At 40.2% G+C, this 19,580-nt stretch overlaps 1 protein-coding gene across 1 annotated transcript in view; it reads left to right on the plus strand.

Moving 5' to 3' along the window:
* The first annotated feature begins 1,129 nt into the window (after positions 1-1,129).
* Positions 1,130-19,580, plus strand: part of LRRC56 (leucine rich repeat containing 56) — a 66,399-nt gene continuing 47,948 nt past the window's right edge. The window contains exons 1-3 of the mRNA XM_052811498.1: positions 1,130-1,286; positions 2,778-2,932; positions 13,884-14,048. Coding sequence (XP_052667458.1) covers positions 2,888-2,932; positions 13,884-14,048 — 210 coding nt within the window. The 5' untranslated portion in view covers positions 1,130-1,286; positions 2,778-2,887. The remainder of the gene's footprint in view (positions 1,287-2,777; positions 2,933-13,883; positions 14,049-19,580) is intronic.

A 19,580-nucleotide genomic window follows, 5' to 3' on the forward strand; every position in this document is an offset into this window, starting at 1 on the left:
ATACGATGATGCCGTGGCAACCTCCAACCAGGAGATGGTGAACGGCGAAAGAATAGTGCATTGCTGCTCACGGAACTGCACCGGAGTTGCACTCTCACACCAACAGATATGTTTGATCATGTCACCAACAAAAGATGAACCACATCCGTTGGATCCAAATGATGACAAACTTCATTCGGCCATGTCTAATCTTTTGACCACGCTGGTCTGGAAATTTAGTCTTTTAATCTGTTTGTTTCTTGTTTTTTTAAATGCAAAACGATTTGGTGAAACCAGCCTTGTTATGCATCATGAGACGCATTTTTCGGTCCTCAACACAGCCACTCTCACTCGAGCTAATGGAGCGATTGCCTCAGGGAAGCTGTTCGCTGTATACAGGCTAACCACAGGGTGTGGAATCACCTTTGGGCACCACGGCGTTAGTTATGCCCCAGGCCGCAGACAAAGTTTCAGGTGCTGTCGGGAACAGAGACGCCCCCGACCCCCCTCCTACTGTCACCCCGGTGTGGTCACTGGCCACCCAAATCCCACACGGGGTCCTGCTGCCTTTCCCGTCCCATTCCTCTCTTTAACGCCGTGCCCACCCCTGCTCACCCCACTTCGCTCCCGCTCTTCCCGCTGCAAGCCCCCTTCTCTGCCCTTTCCTGCCAGGAGACCCACCGAACGAGCGGAGCCGTGGGGGGCGGGGGGCGGGGCGGCGGGCGGAGCCGCGGGGGCCGGGGGCGGAGCCGCCAGCGCAGGGTCAGGTGCGGAGGCCGCCGGCGGTCGCGGCGGCGGTTGCCTGGAGACGGGCAGCCTCGGCCCGGCCCAGCGCCCTGGGCCCGGCCCGGCCCGGCCCGGCCCGGCCCGGCCGGCAGGCAGGCAGGCAGGCAGGTAGGAAGGAAGGAAGGAAGGAAGGAAGGAAGGAGCGAGCTGGGCCCCAGGCCCCAGGCCCCCCCCCCGCCCCGCCCGCCCGTCCCGTTACCAGCAGGCAGGCCCTTGGGGAGGGGTCGTGCTTCTCCTCCGTGGGAGAGAGGGGGTAGTGGGGGTAGCAGCCTGGAGATGGCTTTGTGGGGGTGGTGGGCGTGGGGCCTGGCGCAAGAGGCGATTTCCCCTAATATTTGTACACATACGTTTAGGGGCCTTTAAAAAAGGCCTTTGTGGTGACCACATTGACGGGCGTGGTAGACATTGAGTGCGTCCCAGCGCTTGAAGACCCCAAGAGTGTGCGTTGCTGTAGGAAGACCTATGCGGAGGTGGAAAGGACCTGAAGGTCTCTGTTTACGTTGGTGTTGACAATGAGTCTGGTAGGTTTAACGGCGTGTTTAATTTTTATGCTTTGGTAGAGCTCTGAGGAGAAAAATGCTGATGAAAAAATAGTCCTGGGCACTTGCAAGTTGTAGAAGCATCCCTGGGTATTTCACATTGAGAGAACACGACTCCTCCGTAGTGCCTCCTCAGCTTCTCTTGAATGACTGAAGAGACTTGCCAGTGCCGGGTTTATAGGCTTTAAGCTTCGTTTAGCTTCTTGCAGAAAGGGCTCAGGTAGGGTCCCTGTCCTAATTACGGCCCCATTGTGGTATGGAGAATGGTTTGGGGATGAACCCACTATCAGCAAGAGACTTGCGATATTCACCCATAGTTTTCAGCAGACGGTAATTAGTTAGTTGGATATCTTAAGCTCTCCCTTTGGCCTGTGAGGCCTGTGCTACCCTGGCTGTGCACCCATCTTCTATAGTCACTGTTTCTGGATATAAATGTTCCTGCTCACCTATTATTTTCTATTCCGACTGCTTTTACAAGGCAAAATTTTCTGATGAGTGACACAGTGAAAAGGTATTAAATGTTGACTTCAGCCTTTTACCCCGTGCTAGCCTAATGGCAACGTTTTCTCTAACACAGATTCAACTTACTGCTACAGCCTAGGAAACAACTGTTCTTTGAGTAAATAATAGTTCAGTAAATAACTTTTTTTTTGCAGATATGTAGATTCTTCTGTATTAAATCCTTCCCTTCTCATGATCTCCTTGGGAAACTGTCGTGGTTTAACCCCAGCCAGCAACTAAGCATCACACAGCCACTCACTCGGTTCCCCACCCCACCCAGTGCAATGGGAGAGAGAATGAGGAAAAGAAGTGAAACTCATGTGTTGAGATAAGAACGGTTTAATAGAACAGAAAAGAAGAAACTAATAAAATGACAACACTAATAAATAATAAAAGGATTGGAATATACAAATGATGCACGGTGTAATTGCTCACCACCCGCTCATTGATGCCCAGTTAGTCCCTGAGCGGCGATCCCCCCGCCCCCACTCCCCACAGTTTATATACCAGGCATGACATCACACGGTATGGAATACCCCGTTGGCCAGTTTGGGTCAGCTGCCCTGGCTGTGTCCCCTCCCAATTTCTTGTGCCCCTCCAGCCTTCTTGTTAGCTAGGCATCAAAAGCTGAAAAATCTTTGACTTTAGACTAAACATTATTTAGCAACAACTGAAAACATCAGTGTGTTATCAGCATTTTTCTCATACCTAACTCAAAAACATAGCACTGTACCAGCTACTAGGAAGACAATTAACTCTATCCCAGCTGAAACCAGGACACAGTTACACTTTCATTAAGCTGTACTGCTTCATGTCCTGTTATACTTTTAAGACATATTGAGCATGGACTTCTGCTGCGACAGTGGATAAAGTACGCTTTTATTATTAATTGTGGAATGCTCAGAGTCTCTGGGTTTGTTTGGGGTTTCAGGTTTTTTTCTCTTGAAGATTGTGTTCTTACTGTTGTTTTAGCAGGATATGGAGCAATCAAGTAAGAAATTCCACTATGAGGATCTGCATCATTCAAGATAAATAGAGATGAACAGTTGTGACTAGTAAATGAAAATTTCTGTAGGAGAGGGATGGAAAATGAAAGGTGCAGGACAGCAGTGGCATTGGAAGAAAAGGTAAAATAATTTCAAATGTACAAATGACTGAAAATGTTTCAGAACTTTTTTAAAATTACTTTCCCATTTCATTTTATTTCTCTGCTTTGTGTTATTTTGTCTGATTTGAATTTGCCTAAAACAACTTGGATTAAAAATGCAGCCTTCAGGCATGTCAGATCTCAGAGTTGCGGTCATTAACAGGTTTTGTTGGGGCGGGGGTTGTCTCTGGCCGTTGTGTTCTCTCTCTTGACTTTAAGACTGAGAAATACTATGCTCCTGTAGGTCTGACCTCTCAAGAGATTGATATGTGGATACGTCCACCTATGGGCAGTTCAGTTTGTTGGTTTAATTGTATGCTACTCTCAGCGCACGAGAGAACAGGCTCTGCCCGTGGCCCGGGATGCCATCAGCCTGTTCTTACACAACTTGAGGGACCTGATCCTGTATAAAAGCAGGATTCAGATTCAATGTGAGACTGGATGTGAGTTTAGCCCTGGACTGGAGTGATATTGTTATTTATTATGGTGATGATGCATGTACTTTTCTAACTGAAGCTCCTTAGGGGACATAGTTAAAGAAACCACATTTATTCTCTAAGTTTGAAGTAGTATAAAATTTAGTGCTGCAAAATAGTGACATTATGTAATATACCATAAATCTGGAATTGCTACATTTGTCACTAATGGGAATGGCTTAATGTTTATTCGGGAGGAATTGTGAAGAGCTTATTTTTTAAATCAGAAAATTCATAATCTTTTCACAGAAACTAATTTAGGTACATCTGCATAATTTTAATTTGCTAGTAAAATGTTTAGTGTTTTTATACCTTCCCTAGATTCATATGTTGGCTTGAAAAACAATTGGGAGTGAAACCTATTTTATATCAGTAGGGCCACAAGTACTTGCGATAATACAAATCAGAAGACCAGATTTGCCATGGCAGATGTAATAAAGGCTAATGTATCTGTATTAAAAGGAAAAGATTGTGGACCATGGCCAGTTCAAAGATGCATTATCTGATGCTTAAAAAAAAAAAAAGGTTTCAGAGAGCACACTTTCCTTTGATTGTAGTGTCTCACATCAGGAAGCAGTATTTGAAGCATAGCATAACACTGGCTGTTTATCTTACATTTTTTTGCATCTTGAGTTTTAATTTAATTTTTTAGAGTGGAGTTCTAATACTACTTTGGTTTCTCTTTTTTTTTTTTTTAATGTTACTAGCATAAGTAGTGCTTGGGTGTGTTTTTGTTTTATTTTAATAGAGTATCCACCCAAGTTCAAAGCAATGAATGTGAGGGAAAGAAACATATATAGAATGAAGAGCTTTGAGTAAATTATTGCTATTTGGGAAAGAGCATTAAGCTACTGTGGTAGTTCTCTGAAAATACAATCTTGCAGCTAGTCAAAAAGACAGTGTTAAAACTTCTAAGAAGAGGAATTGAAAACAGTGTAAATTCATGTACTGTCTCTGTGGCCATATCTTGAATCTTATGTGCACTTCTGATCATCCTGGAGGGTAAATGGCAGAACTGACATTGTTTCCATGAAATACAACAAAGGTGAGAAATGGAAAACAGGCAAAATAAATGAGACTTTTCAGCTAGAAGAGGAGATGAAAAAGGAGATGCTATAAATTAATGAGTGGTATGGACAGATGGATGAATCCTCCATAATTCTATCTAACTGCTTTTGACCTCATTTATAATTTTAGCCTCCACAGCAACCTATGCCAGTGTCTTCCACAATTTAAACAAACACCATGCAAAAATGCACTTTCTCCTTTTTAAAAACTGCTTCCTGATAAAATTCATGTGGTTTCTTTAGTGGTTGGATGACTGTCATGTCTTGAGACGTGACAAATAATTGCTTCCCTATATATCCTGCCAGCTGTCAAACACAACACACCTTTTGGCTTGGGAAGTTACTGAGCAGCTGATTGCCAGAAATTAAAACAGTATGTCAGGGGAAGGATTGCTTTGGACTACCTCTGCTTCTGATACTGTTTTTCAAGCATCTGTTTCTGGCTACAGTAGCTAGCTGGACATCTGCCTTGACCCAGCAGGACAGTTATAATGCATTAGTAGCCTAAACTGATTTTGCAAATTCCTTTTCACTGTTAGTTTTCTGCCCTTGCTAAAATTTTGGGAGTGTTTGTTACTAAATAAGCTCCTGCGCCATCTTCCACTGTTTAGTATTTTCCTATGAGTTCAGCTAGAATCCATCTGTTTTTATACAGTGTATCCCATGTGAGCAACACATTGGAAATCAGAAACATCCCAGTGTTGAAAACGACTCTTCAAATGGCTTTGCGGGCCATGGAATCTCTTGCTTCAGTCAGCTTAATTACCTGAAAAAACGGACTGAAAATTGTTTGGGGACAACAGAGCACTCTGAAACTCAGAAATGCCATATTTGATGCATTTTCATCCTGCACAGAAGTTTGGATTTCAAAGGGCTCATAAATGCAATGCAACAGTAGTTGGAAAAAAAGTCTGCTTTTATTGTCCTTTTCTTAGCTGGAATCTGGAAATGCTTCTAAATGATGGATACTAAAAATGCTTTGAAGACCAAATATGTAGTTTTTCTTCTCAGCGGCTTTGGACTGTCACTTAGTCCTGGGTCCATGGGTTAGAACAGCCTGTGAATGAGCAGCACCGCTGTAAGCTTGATCTGAGACTGCGCTCACCTGTGCAGGGAGACACTGCATCTTTTTGTGTCTCAGAAAACTGAGCTGCACTGTGATATTATTATGCTAATGAATGGAGAGAGCCTGGAAGACCTTTGGGTGTGTGGAAGAAATTGGGGAAGGTGCTGGAGAGAGAGCAGTATACATGTGACTTACCCAGCTGCTTCTTAACAAGCTGGGAGAGTGTCAACTGGTGTGAAAGCCTCTTGCCTTAAGCCCCAGATAAAGACAGCAAGGCTATGTTCAAAGCAGTATTTGTGCAGGGTGAGGAGGTTTTACATGTGACAGGAAAGGATAATTAGTGCAACACCAAAGCAAAACTGAGTTTGCAGTGAGAGAAGGAACTTTTTTGGTATTGTCCCATCTTTGCAACAATTGACACCACCTTGTACGTGATTTTTTAAAAGTGGGTGAAATTCTGAGTCTGCATGGGACATACTAACTTATTCTTTGGCTCGCATCACTTAAAGAAGATTAATCTCAAACTTTTCGTGCAGTTTGGCCACCAGTGGAATATGGTATAATCTATGCAAATCAGTTGACAAATTAGTTTATTCACTTACAAAAGCTTTATTCAGTAAGAAAGTACCTTTACACTGATAACAGAATATGTCCAAATGCCTCACCCACCAGCACTAACTCAGGGAGACTATTGCTTGGGTGATGGATTAGCCCTGAGTCACTCAAATCTTTTTTCATTCCCCCCTAAAATATGATTTCATCATGCTGCTTCTTACTTTTTAAATATATATATTGCAGGCTATGTGCTGAGACAGTATTGTTTATTTTTCCAGATGTTAAATACACATCATAAGTGGAGAGCTCCCTGAAGGTAACTTTTCTTTTAATGCACTCAGACTTGGCATGCAGAGTGGTTGTAGGATGTGCAGTGCTGGTCTTGGGCACTCAGGCCATCTGGCTGCCGTTCTTCAGCCCAGCTCCAGCAGCTCAGAAATAGTATGCTGGGATTCATATCTTTCAGTCTTCTCAGTCAAATTGGAAGCTAAAGAAGAAAAAACTTGGTGAGCCTTGACCTATGGGACTTTATGTAACGTGGCTGGTGAAGAGCAGAGAGATGTTCAACCTGGTTGTAGACCACCTCTTGGAGAGGTGTTGAGAGGAAAGAATACACGTTTGGGGGAGGCTGGTGGGAATACTTTTGTTAATACTTTAAATGATACTGGCAGATGCTTTTATCTTGGGTTAGCCAGGTGATGAACTTTGTACTTGGGTCATCCCCCTACTCGCTCTGTGTGAAGTTGTTTACATGAATGAGTCTTTTCAGGATTGGGACCTGAAACTATGGTGCTGAGTTAGATTTCCTTGGTGAGCTTGGAGAGTATGGATAAGTGCCCATGACATGAAGAGGGCTTTGCGTGCCCTAAAACTTGTCTTGTTTTCCTAACTGTATCTGTTGATCTTAAAAAGATACTGACTCTGCAAAACCTTGCTTTGTTTATGTCCTTCCTCGGTATGTCCAGTAATATGCCTAGCATCTGCAATTTAAGTAATTGCTGAATTAGGCCTTTTGAACACAAGGAGGGCACATTAATGACCTGGCTGATGTTTTAAAAAAATAATTGTTTGGGTTATTGTCCTGTGACGGTTAACAGAATATCCAATAGATATTAAGATAACCTGTGGAGTATTAAACATGAGATCAAATCTTACTTCAGCCTGGCAGGATGCACTTACCTGTACATCCTGTCTTCTGAAATAAGAATAGGATATCGTAGGTAAGGTCCACAAAGAAGGATATTAAGCATTTCCTGACAAAAGACTTCATTAAGCTGGTGCTGCGATTTGAATTAATATCTGTACTTTGGGAATAGTTGAAAAGAACAACATTATAGGTGAATACTTTCTATTTTAACAAAGCTGAAAGTGTAATGTTAGAATTGCCTAAACTAATTATTTTCCCCAATCTTCTGCTCCAGTGACATCTACATTTAAGGCAGCATCTGTGTATGTGACAAGCACAGATATGTTGGTTCCTGTGTATCTCGGCATTAGCTATCCATGACAGGACACCTGCATAAGGACAGGAGGATTTTAAATAGAGCAGCCTTGTTTCTCCCTTATTTAACATCTGGACGCTGTTGAATAAAAACTCGTGGCCATGAAGAGCCAAATGCAGCTTCCTGATCCCTGGTTACCTTGCTAAAGTTAAAATGGTGAGGGACTTACTCTCATCTCCTCCACTAACTGAAATGATCGTAAGATCATTTGGCAACTTTCTGGCAGTGAAGGCATAGGCACCTCAGAGCTCTGTTTTTCCATAATCCCTGTTGTTCACCAGCTACCCCCACATCCTATGCCCTGCTTTGCTTTGCTTAGGCTGATTGTGGGGACAGACAGCAGAAGAGCCTCTCGAGACTTTTTCTTGCAGCAGGAAGTTCGCCTACATAAGAAAAAAAATCTCTATCTCTAGCATCTTGCAGTTTAAGCTAAGAATTTAGATAATCCATGCTCATTCATAGCCACTGTCTGTAATCTTGCACTGCAGAGAGTATCAATGAATGTTTGTAGCCAGACAGAAATTGCCACTGATCCCTTCCCACCACAGGACTCTAAAAACCAAAAACAATTGATTGCACTTTGGTTTATCGTTTCTTTGACACGTAATATAACTTATAATAGAGAGTGATCTGCTTTTTATCCTGCTATGAGGACAACATTTGACAAGCTAGCTCCAGAATGATTTAATTTAGAGGCATTTCCAGGACACATGATAAAAAATTTCTCATCACCTTACAATCTCCTCAGCAGGATCTGGGAAAGTATTATTTATCCTGCTTTTTTAATACATGCAATTTGTAGATATATAAAGGAGAAATGGGTGGCATTTAAATGCATTGCCTTTTTATTTATTAGTGCTGTGTTTTTTAAGAATTTGAAACACCTTTTATCTCAAGGGTGTTGGCTCAAACCTAGTCTGGGATTGTAGCATGCGTTTTCTTCTCTGGGATCACTGCTGCTTTGGACAAAGGCACAGTTTGAACTCAACTCTGTGCATGGGAGTAATACAAAGTCCATGAAGCTCCCAAGAGCTTTCCCAAGGACTGTGTGGGACATAGATCTCGAGGCTTACTTACCATGGTCATGGCAACTGTAGAGCAGGATTTACAAGTAATACCAAAGAACTGTCAGGCACTCTTAACAGCTTGTAAAACCATAAATAAGGAAGGTAAACAATGAGGCAAATCGGTGCACTTGCTTTATGTGCAAATTTGGGTGCTTGAACCAAGGCCTCAAATTGGCTGAATGGTTAAACAAAACCATCATTGTAAGCATTGGAGTCATTCAATGTTGTTGAAGTCAGTGAATTTTTAATTAAACGGCATATTGATATCTTGATATTTCAGCATTGTCATAAAAGCTTTTTTCTTTAGTGGGGCACACAAGTGGAATATTTATGAATGCTCTTTACAGTGTTTACATCATCCCTTGATATTAAAGTAGCACTACTGAAGTAGTCATTACCTCCTTCTGCTTAACAAAACCAGAAGATTAAAACACAATCATTTAGTCATATACGGAAAAGGAAGATTCACATTAATATCAGGTCAGATGTTTTATTTTTCAACTTTTTAGAAGTTGCACCTGCTAAAATAGACTGATGCGTTGCAGGATGCTTTATATTGCATTTATGTAGCAGGAACTGTTTTTGCCATTAGGGGTGGATTATTGTAAGAGTAGTTTCCTGATGACATCATAGTAGATTCCAGCTGCCCAAACAGTTCTTTTCCAGAAGAGGTTATCTGTAGTGCACTTGCACAAAATTACACTTAAAAGGGCACTCATAGTTCCCTTGGGACTTATAAACTAAACCTTTTGTCAAATCCTTAGTAAACACAGAATTCTTTGTTTTCATTCTGTGGCAGTGGTAACAGTATGGGCATTACTGTAATTTGTGATTCTGGATTAAACAAATAAAAATTACATTATGCAGGGCAAGAGAAATGGAAGTCTGCAGTGCAAACTTCCTGTCATGAAGGGATAGATAGCATAATGGTTCTCAATTGTTTTTTTTCTAGAGAATTTTTAGGCTGGTGACATAAAGATAAGGGCATACAGATTGCAGTACCCTGCCTGAAATCGCACTCCTCCCTGTCCAGTGGAGATTTTTGAAGGCATGGGTAGCCACAGAGCAGGAGAGGATGCTGATTGAGAAGCTGGCCTAAGGGAGTAGAGATTCATTTTTGTGGGGGATGTTAATTTATAGAGGTATATGTCTTTCCTAGAGTAAATCTGGATTGATTACAGTTGATTGGGTTTTTTTGTTTTTAAATAGTAACCTAACTGCTTGGACAAGCTTTTTAGGTAATGTCTTGAAGGGTGCATTAGAAATTATCACGCCTAGTCACATAATTCAGAGGGTCTTTCCCAGACTTAAGAAGCCATATTAATACGGAGTCAAACATTTCTGGCAATTGCTGTATTTGAAATGAGTATTAATATATATTTAATGAAGAATACATGATCCTATCATTGACTCTTTGATAAATCTTGCAGCAGGAAAATAAAATCTTGGAGTTTTACCAGTTTGTTGGACACTAAGAACATCAAATAACTATTCTCTGCCAATTCTTTCTAGAAATTACAGTATTCTGCAGGGATTTTGAATAACATGTTATTCCAAGGATCATTTAATTTTAATAATGGTCTTTATTAGCTGTATTACTCTATATATGTTGAAAACATCATGCAGTTTTTAATGAACTTTCACAACATGTCTGTGAATTGAATAGCTCTTTGGGAAGGAGAGTGGCAGCAGTGGGGAAAGTTGGCAGATTAACTGTTCGTAGAATTCAAGATCTTCCATCTCACTGCTTTGGCCATTGATTTCTCCTGCACTCACTGATTATCTGCTTCTAGTTATCCACATGTGTAAGAGACTGCCAAGTCAAGACCTATGATGCCAATCCTGCATTGGTTTCTTTCGTTCTTTTATTCTTCTCAATGTTCACATGGAGGACAAAACCCCTTTTTTTTTTTTTTCAGCCATTTTCTCTTTCCCTGACACTCTCATCTACTTACTGGTACTGCTTTGCTCTCCCATTGAATTCGTTGAAACTTTGTGTTAGGTGCAGTTAGCTTCCATCCTTGTTGGTCCCACAAAGTCTTGCAGGAATGATTTGCATTACCATTCAGCGTATAGATCCAACATATATCAAATGCAACCACCTTCTCTGTGGAGTAAATCTTCAGGTTTGTGACTTCCTAGACCTCTTTAATGACAATGAAGTCTTTCCAGTCCCTGTAAACTGTGCCACTGAGGCTAACACTAGTTTGGATCAGTAGTTGCTTTTCCTGTGCATTTGACAAAACCATAGATTTCTCATTTGCTTTTTAGCATTTTATATGAGTGAGTGAGGTGGCTTTACTGGAATGATTTTATTCGTCTCAGAAAGTCAGGTGGATTTGATGAAAATGAGTGGTCTGACTCCTGTATCTGCAGGGGGACAAGTGTTGTGCCAGGCCCCCTTCTCGCTCCTACACAGTGCTGGAGATTTCGGAGGTTTATGGATTTTTATGTAAGATCGGTAACTCACCACTAGGATTCTTGCACTCTTTGCTTTTCTATATTCCTCATTTTGAGGATGTTATTTTGGTCCACATTCAGGAGAAGATTCTTTCTTCTCTGGAGAAAGTTTTGAAGTGATGGAAGCATGTCAAAAAAATTAGTTTTGTTTGCTGATAATAACTCAGTTTGATCCCAGACAATTTGTGATGAAAATGCTTTTTTCCTCGCTAATCCAATGTTACAATAATTACAAGCAGCAGATCAATAGCGGGAAGTGTAGAATTGGAAGTGTTACTTCAGATATTAAGCCACAAATTGATCTCCCTGTCAAACCTTAAGTAAGTGCTGTATCAACACGTATTTCAAAGATTGGAGGATGTTCTGAAATGTAATAGTGGTGGACTGAAGAAAGGAGAACAATAATTTGTTTTATGCAAGTGTATCAACTCTTTACAGCCCAAATCTACACAATCCTGCTATTATCTCATTGTGTTTTGCACTCACATGTTACATCAGTGATTTCTGACTATTGCTCCACTTGGCTCCAATAACATATGGGATTATCTTTGGGTAATAACGATCCTCACTTGATTTAGAAAGAACCACCAGTATTTGCACATGATCTAACAAAAGTCTTGTGCAACTGTCCAAGTATTCCAGCATTTATATGGCAGATATTCTAATCCAAGTCAGTTATTGACCAAAATAATTCTTTCCTAAGAAAATAAAGACAACACCAGAAGACCTTCATATCGCATAAGATTCTTGAATTTCCTTGGACAACTGATGACTGTTGCAACTCAGCATACTGACTAAATCATATTGACCTGCTCTAAAGAAAGTAGAGGAAAAAAATCTGAGAAATTCTAGAAATCTTTGGAAAAAGAAACAGATAATATAATTTTATGGGTTGTAGTTTTTCTTCCAAAAACTAAGACACTTAGTGTTTTTGAGATCACTTTTCCCTCTTAATGGGCAGATGTATGAAAGTTGTCCTTATACTACTATAGGCACACTGAGGTTTTAGAAGCTGCAAATGTCACTGCTCAATTCACTTCATGGTGTTTCTTTTATAAGCCATTAAGAAAGATTAGTAACGTGTCTCTGAAGAATTTGTTCTGGAATATGTTTTTTAAGTGTTGAACATTGCTGTGGCTCAAATGTAGTTCATTTGAGAAGTCAGCTTCTCCTCTAGGAATGCTTGCCAGGTACGTGCAGTGATCTTGGAAAAATAGTTCTTGCTTTCTGTGGGTTGCCTCTCCCCTGATGAGCGTATGGAAGGAGCACTTAGGAGTGTGAGGTTTGGGTTCCTCTCTTCCTAATGCTAGGAGATCCTGCAGGGGGAGGTTTGGTGGATCGTTAATTTTTTGTTGTTCTTCAGATAAGGGCTGCTATTTTTTCCTGACAGTACTGAGTCTTTTGAATTTCTTTTGCTAGTGCAGAGATGAAGACTTTTGACTGGCCGTGAGTAGTCAGAGCAAGAAGTCTCTTTGGTGTAAAGCTCTCTCACCTGCTAACCAGGCAGTCCTCTTGAGTAGAGATGACTAGCTGAGCAGTCAGAACTTCCTCTATTTTTCCTAACAGAAATCATTCCTGTGTTTAACTGTTTATTAGTATGAGAGGGAAGGAAGGTGGTAATTCTCAGGTCTTGGCCACCACTGAAGCCTTGTCAGCCAGTTATGATTAGCTTGATTATTTAATTACTTTTCCAGAACTAAGAATATGTATTGCTTCACAGTGGAGAACAGAGGAAAACTGCAGGTTTCCCTTCAGCAGAGCAAGAAGGCTTTTCTCTAGTCTAGCCTTTTGTTGTTACAGCAATGTTTCCAGCTGTGATACTTCCTTGCTGCCAAGTAGTAGTAAATAGCTGTATAAATCATAGTAATGCTTGTACCATTCGGGTACAGCTGATTGCTTTTTGACTCTAACGGGTGTACATATGCTTATTCCATATTTCAAAGTTAGTTGTTAGTATTTCTGTAAAAGGAATAGCTTTGGGAATTGAAGAATGAACGCTTTTGAAGTGCTTCATCTTCAAACTTTGAATTTCATTCCTCACTTGAAGCACACACAGTTTTGTTTAAATTGTATTTCAATTTTATTTTCTCCAAGACTGTCTTCAGAACTAGAAGTCAGTAGCCATGGCCTGCCTGACCCAGAGGGCAGTCAATAACAGCGCAGGTACGTTTAATTTAGGACAGCACATACAGACTGCTGCTGTCCATGCTACTTACAGGCAGAGCTCAAAACGCTGGAGAGAAGTGGTGACGTGTCTTGGTGCTGGCACTTGCAGCCTGGAGCCTGGCAGAGTTTTGCTGAGTGCAGTTCACATTTCTCAAGAGGGGATGGGTAGGTAGGAGGCCCATGTGGACGGGAAATTCATTGCCACTGGAGAAGGGTGAGCGGAGCAGTAAGAAGACTGGGAAGGGCTAGTGTCCCGAGTTGTTTGTTCTCGACTACCTTCATTGTACAGAGCCATAGGTATGCCTGGCTTTTTGTATAACTGCAAACGATAGTTTGCTGTAAAATCTTACACTCAAAGCTGAATGAGATGTGGGATTAGGATAGCTCTTGAGGGTGAAGAAAAGGAAGAATATATGTTATGTGATGCGTTGCTTTGGGTTCTTTCTGATTAAAGAAACCTGTCTCTCCATAGGCACTTGCTGACTTGCAATGGGAGTCAAAATAGATTTTGCTGAAGGGAAAATAATAAATAGGGGGAAAAATTGGACTGGTTGTTATCCTTTTTTTCAAAGTGTATTGAGGTGGACCTGAAGTGGAATCCTGGCAGAATTTCTCATCTGGCCTCAGCTGCAGTCTGGGTGACTGATTTGAGTCGGCGAGGCAACCTAAATCCCAGTCCGCTGATTAAAGATGACAGAGAACTACTTATGGATGAATACCTTTCCCCCAGGAAACTGGTGAGTAGACATCCAACTTTTTAATGAATTAGAAGAGGCAAACTGGCATATACAGAACTGTATTAACTTAACCTTCCAGCTGTTCTTGTGATGATGGCAGATTGTTGCATATCTGACAGACTTCTGCATAAAGTTGATTCTGTCTTACAGAAATTTATAAAATGTTTGTCCTCCTTTCACCTTGTTTCATGTAAAAAAATATTCCCAGCATGAATGCTGCTATCTTTATTGCTGGGTTTCTTGAAGCAGCATGAAGAAAAGTACAGGTAGCATAATTATAATTTAAACAGATCTCATTAATGCCATCTGAAGTACCTTGAATCTTAGCATTAGAAAAAGCTTTATACATTAACCTTGTTCTAGAGATTGGAAATGTAACTTTAAAAGCACAACTTTTTTCTGAATTAGTGAAATCCTCTGTCCTGCTAAGAAGCCAATTAAGATATTCTGCAAGTGCTAGAATTACTTTCTATATATATAAAAGTGGGCAAAGTTTCAAAGCACATTTGAAAGCCATGTTCTTTTTTGACCGGGGGAAATAATTTTGGCATGCAGCCTGTTGAAAGAGAGTAACGTGCTGAAATCTTCATGAAGGAATTCACTTTGTGAAATATTTGTGAAGGAATACTTGATTGCATATTGTGCTGTATTTGCTCAGAACTAATTAAGGGTGAAATCCTTTGGGACATGTAGGAGCTGAGAAAATAACCTCACTTATCCCAGCTAAAGGAAGGGATTGCTGACAGCAGAAGGGGAGAAGCTGCAGCTTTCTATGTTGCAGAGCTGGGTAGAAATTAGTGAAAGACAGATGGGGCCAAGGCTGTGGTTTGGATATTCCCAGCGGGCAGGGTGGTGAGTGCGGTGTCCCTAATCCTGTGTGCATCCACTGCACTCGTAGAGAGACACTAGCTTCTGCAGGGGGCATATTCCAGCTGCAGGTTTACACTACTCCCTGACTATATACCAGTCACAATTTTGACCGTGTGCTGTAGATTAGACAGCAAGTTGTCTCAGAACTACCCTTCCCTTACTAGCTAAGTCTTTTAGTGTTTATAATATGTTTGGTGATGCAAAAATCACTTTCTGCAGAGTATATATTTTAAGCTTTCTTTCTGGAGAAAAATTGATATATGATCTATGCCATTCACTTTTCTTTGGCTCATGTGAACCTCTGACAACTACTTGGTCTTTTTTTAAAATCTGGCATAGAGTTTGACCAGTCTAATGTGTTTGTGGCCTACAATACCCTGTATAAATCCAATGGGAGTCTCTCAGATTAGTCTGTTTTCTTAGGGCATGAACCAAAGCCCATTAGAGTAACGAAAACAGTTGCCCTCTGACTTCAATAAACTCTGAATTAAACCCTTAGGAAGTTGTTCTGTTGGCATGAAATTCTTCTCTTTCTGAAGCTCTGCTGCTTTTAGTTCACAGTAAATTGTAAGCAGAAAAGTGTATGTAAGGCAATGTTACCCACATCCCATGAAGCTGCAGGTCATTATTTTGTAATATTTTTTTAAATACAGATCAGAAGTTAAATTGCCCCCCCAATTCTAGGCTATTTTTAAAAATGGGAAAAACCCCTTTATTATTCATATGTACCCTCTTGAACTTAATTGAGTCTTGCTTCTTTAAGATAGTGTGTATTAACATTTGTAAGGAATTCCATTTCAAAGATTCTTTAAAATGGATGCATACTGCCCTACTAATTTTTCTGGACACAGTCATTTCCTGGCCCTGGAACCCGACAGTTGTGTTGGCATAGCTGGGATACTTCCTGCTCAGAGGAAAAATTATATGACATTGTCAAGGAAACATTTACAATGTTTATAGCTTGTTTTATAACATATCCAATCTATCTATTCTTTGACCTTTACGTTAATCAAATGGAAACCGCTGCTTCCATAAATTTACTTCCTCTGGATTTGCAAATGTAAAAATAGAGACACTGTTCAAACATTTAATCCGAAACAAGTTTTTACATGCATGTTTTTTTAAGGAACCACATGCCATTGATAACCCAATGGTTTGAAAGGTTGTTTTGCTTAAATCAATACACTTGCAATATCTTCTTGATTGTCATTTATTGCATATATTTTAGGAGTTATTGTTTGTATTCACTGAAGTGCTCTGAGAAGGAAACTAATAGATTTTTAAAATACATGCTCGTAAGGTAAAATTATTTTATGTTCAAATAAGGACATAGGCTCCAGTTCTGCAGTGTTGTGTAGGCAGGTTTCTGGAAACCTGATGGAGGTTCCTGAGGAAGGTTTTTGTTCTGAAACAGATACTCAGCTTTACTTCTTGCCCTTGCAGTGTTCTGTCTCACACCAGTTCAATTTGAGCTTGGGGAGGCTGGAAGGTCTAGCTGTGCAGAATCTGTGAAGACTGGGCACCTTGAATTGCAGCCTGCGGCCCAATCTCTAGCTGCACATTTTACTCATTTTGTCCTTTTTCCAGGGGTTGGCAGTCTGTTTAGCAGTGAAAACATTAGCAGTCTCCATTAGTAGTCCTTATTATTAAGGACTCTCTAAAAGGTGTGATACCTGTATTCTTTCACTTTTTTTCCTGGGTTGTTTTCCTCTAAAGAGAGGAAAGTTTGGCTTAAACTGATTCTTCTTTTCTTCTTTTTTTTTTCTTTCCTTTTTGCCTTCTTGGACCCTATAGCACATAAGACAACTTCTACAAAATCATTGGTCCCTTGCCTGTTCTCTTCCTCTCCATAGTGGATCCTCACCTCACTTAAATCTTATGCTTGCTCACTACAGGGTTTGTGGTTTTCTGTGGCCTCATTTCAGCATAATGCTCACTTTAAAATCCTGTGTGATTCCATATCCCTGTTACGTTAATCGCATCTTCTGTAGTTTCTGCTTACTGCCATCTCTGTTGCTGCAATGTCATGTAACGCCCTTTCATATATGAATACTCTTCATCCAAGCTACAGGTCAAAAGCTTTTGATGGCAAGGGTTGGTATCATTAGATGTTCTTTTCATTCCTTCTGCTAATATCAATGTCAGTTTTCTGTTGTACTGCTTAATCTTCATCTACATGAATAGGTGTTCTTGCTTTTCCATTCGTACCTGTCCTACTAATATTTCCAGCTCCTTGCTCTGCCTGTACTTGTGTTGTGCTTACGTGTTGTTGTCAGATGTTGTAGAATACCAGGGTGAGCAAATTCCCCATTCTCCCTTTGCTCTGAAAACTGGCTATTAATGGGCAATACATGGCAATTAATTTTTTACTTTATTAGGGTCATGGCACAGATTTCTCATTAAGTATGGAGGAACTGAAATTAAGGGCTCCACCTGTTTTGAATCAGATTTTTGTTTTGTTCTATTAACCCCCATCCCCTCCCCACTGTTTGCAAAGGATCCTTTCCTGACTTCCACAAAAAGCATTCTACTTCACAGAATAAACTAATTTTACAAGGTCAAATGATCTTCCAGATATTGTCACATTATCAAAACTAATCACATTTGTGTGTGATGTTTAGAGAAGAAAGTAAGTATTCTTCTTATTTTGCTGTTTATTGATCCTGCTCCAGTTAATCATGTTTTTTTAAACTTAGGAACATGTGTTTGGAAGTTGTGTTTAGTTTTGTTGCTCAGGAGGTTAGGGTGTATTTCATGTGGTATGCACTCATCCTCATGGGGAGAAGAAAATCCTGGAGGGTCCTGGAACAACAGATTGGATTCTTGCTGAAATGACTCAATCGTTTCCTTTTTCCTTCACAGAAAGTTTTCCTCTCAGTTGTAAGCTAAATGGATTTGAGAAAAAAAAATGGAGATCAAGGAAGCAAGTACAAAATCTTGATAAATTAAGTGGAGTCGAGGAGATGGAAGTAACTGACTGAAATTGGATCTGCTGAATTCTTCTTTAGAATTATATGATAATTTTAAAAGTAATAATTTAAAAAAAGGTTTGAAGGGACCTCTGGAGGTCTTCCAGTTCGATATTCTGCTCAAAGCACAGCTAGTTTCAAAGTTATATCAGATTGCTCAACATAGCAGATAGTAGTAAACTTAATACTGTGAACAGGAAAAAGATTACAAAGCCTCATTTAGTTTCAGAGCTTTCCTTTTATATGTTCTTATCCTAATACTAATGCCTTTACTACAGTGAAGGCTTGTAGTTCTTGTATTGCTGTTCATCCTGCTACTTAGGCATCTGATGTTTTGCATTCAAATTGTCACATCAGGAATCTTTATATTTATATGCATACACTCACATATGCATGCCTTTATATGAAAAAAACCAGATTTTTATTTGCATACAGTCACAGCTGCTTAGCTAACATAAAATGGCAGATTACAGTCTTAAGTTTTGCATGTTCAGTGACACAACATTGAGGAGTGACTGTAGCTACTTATTATGCAACTAATTGCTAGACAGGAAAAAGAATTAATATTGGGATATGACTTTTTCATCTCTCTGTGAAGGAAAGTAAATCCTTAAAACAAATTTAAAGCAAAGATTGATATAAGAATATCTATTATTCTGTCCACTCCTGACCTGCTTGTTAATTCAGTGCATAGTTAAAGCTGAGCTTGTTTCCTCCTGCAGAAATGATACAGGCTATTTCTGGGAGATAGCAAACCTCCCGTATAGTTTCTGGTGCCCCATGTGCTCTTTGAAGTTTGCGATAGTTAGGAGGTCTCCCAGCAACTTGCAGCATCAGACCCTTAATACTGGTTTAAAAAAAGAAGGTGTCAGAAGGTACCAGTACTGTGAATCCCCAGCATGAGTCAGTGGGGAGCTGAACTGGAGATGGCAAGACTAGGCAGGGGCCTATCCATGTAGATCTGTTGGTGTGACTTGGAGGCTTCAGCACGAGAATAAAGACTTCTTTACTAATGCATCCACCACCACTTAAATTTCATAATTATTGCCCTTATCTACACTTTTCATACAACCCAAGAAGATCTCTCTTTATCACAGACTGAAAGCCTAGCTAATCTCTTCATCTGAACTGAGAGAATGTATTTGTATATATATGCAGAAAGTAGTGAAATACAGCTAAATACTGTAAGTATGGGCATCTGCAGCGTTTAGCCATTTTGAAAGGAAGATTGCATATGGGACCACAGGGAAGTTCTGTTCCCTCTCATTGAAAATCCCTTGACTTAGAATCACTTAAAACCTTGTTAATGTTCTAGTAATTTTCTTCTTAGAAGAAATATTTTTTCATACTTAAAGCAACATTAATTTTTTTGTGCAGAGAGAGATTATACTTGAGTTGGGAATTTGAAATAAAATCCCTGCAAAAAGCAATGAACACATGAATGGACATGAATCCAGTATTTGCATACAGGTGTAGTATTAAAAGAAAATAAGCTCACCACTCAGGAATTCCTGTCTTAGCCAAATTAACCAGGATCAGCAAAATAAATGCACAGCTGGAAATGCTTCTCTGACAGCTGCATGCAACATGCTTTTCAGCAACATATCTACTTTTCTTAGAGTATGTGAAAAATCTACGGCAGAGAGAAGAAATCAGTTGTATACACCAGCTTTAATTGAACAGATATAATTTG

This window comes from Harpia harpyja, chromosome 16 (assembly GCF_026419915.1).
Source record: "Harpia harpyja isolate bHarHar1 chromosome 16, bHarHar1 primary haplotype, whole genome shotgun sequence".
NCBI lineage: Eukaryota > Metazoa > Chordata > Aves > Accipitriformes > Accipitridae > Harpia > Harpia harpyja.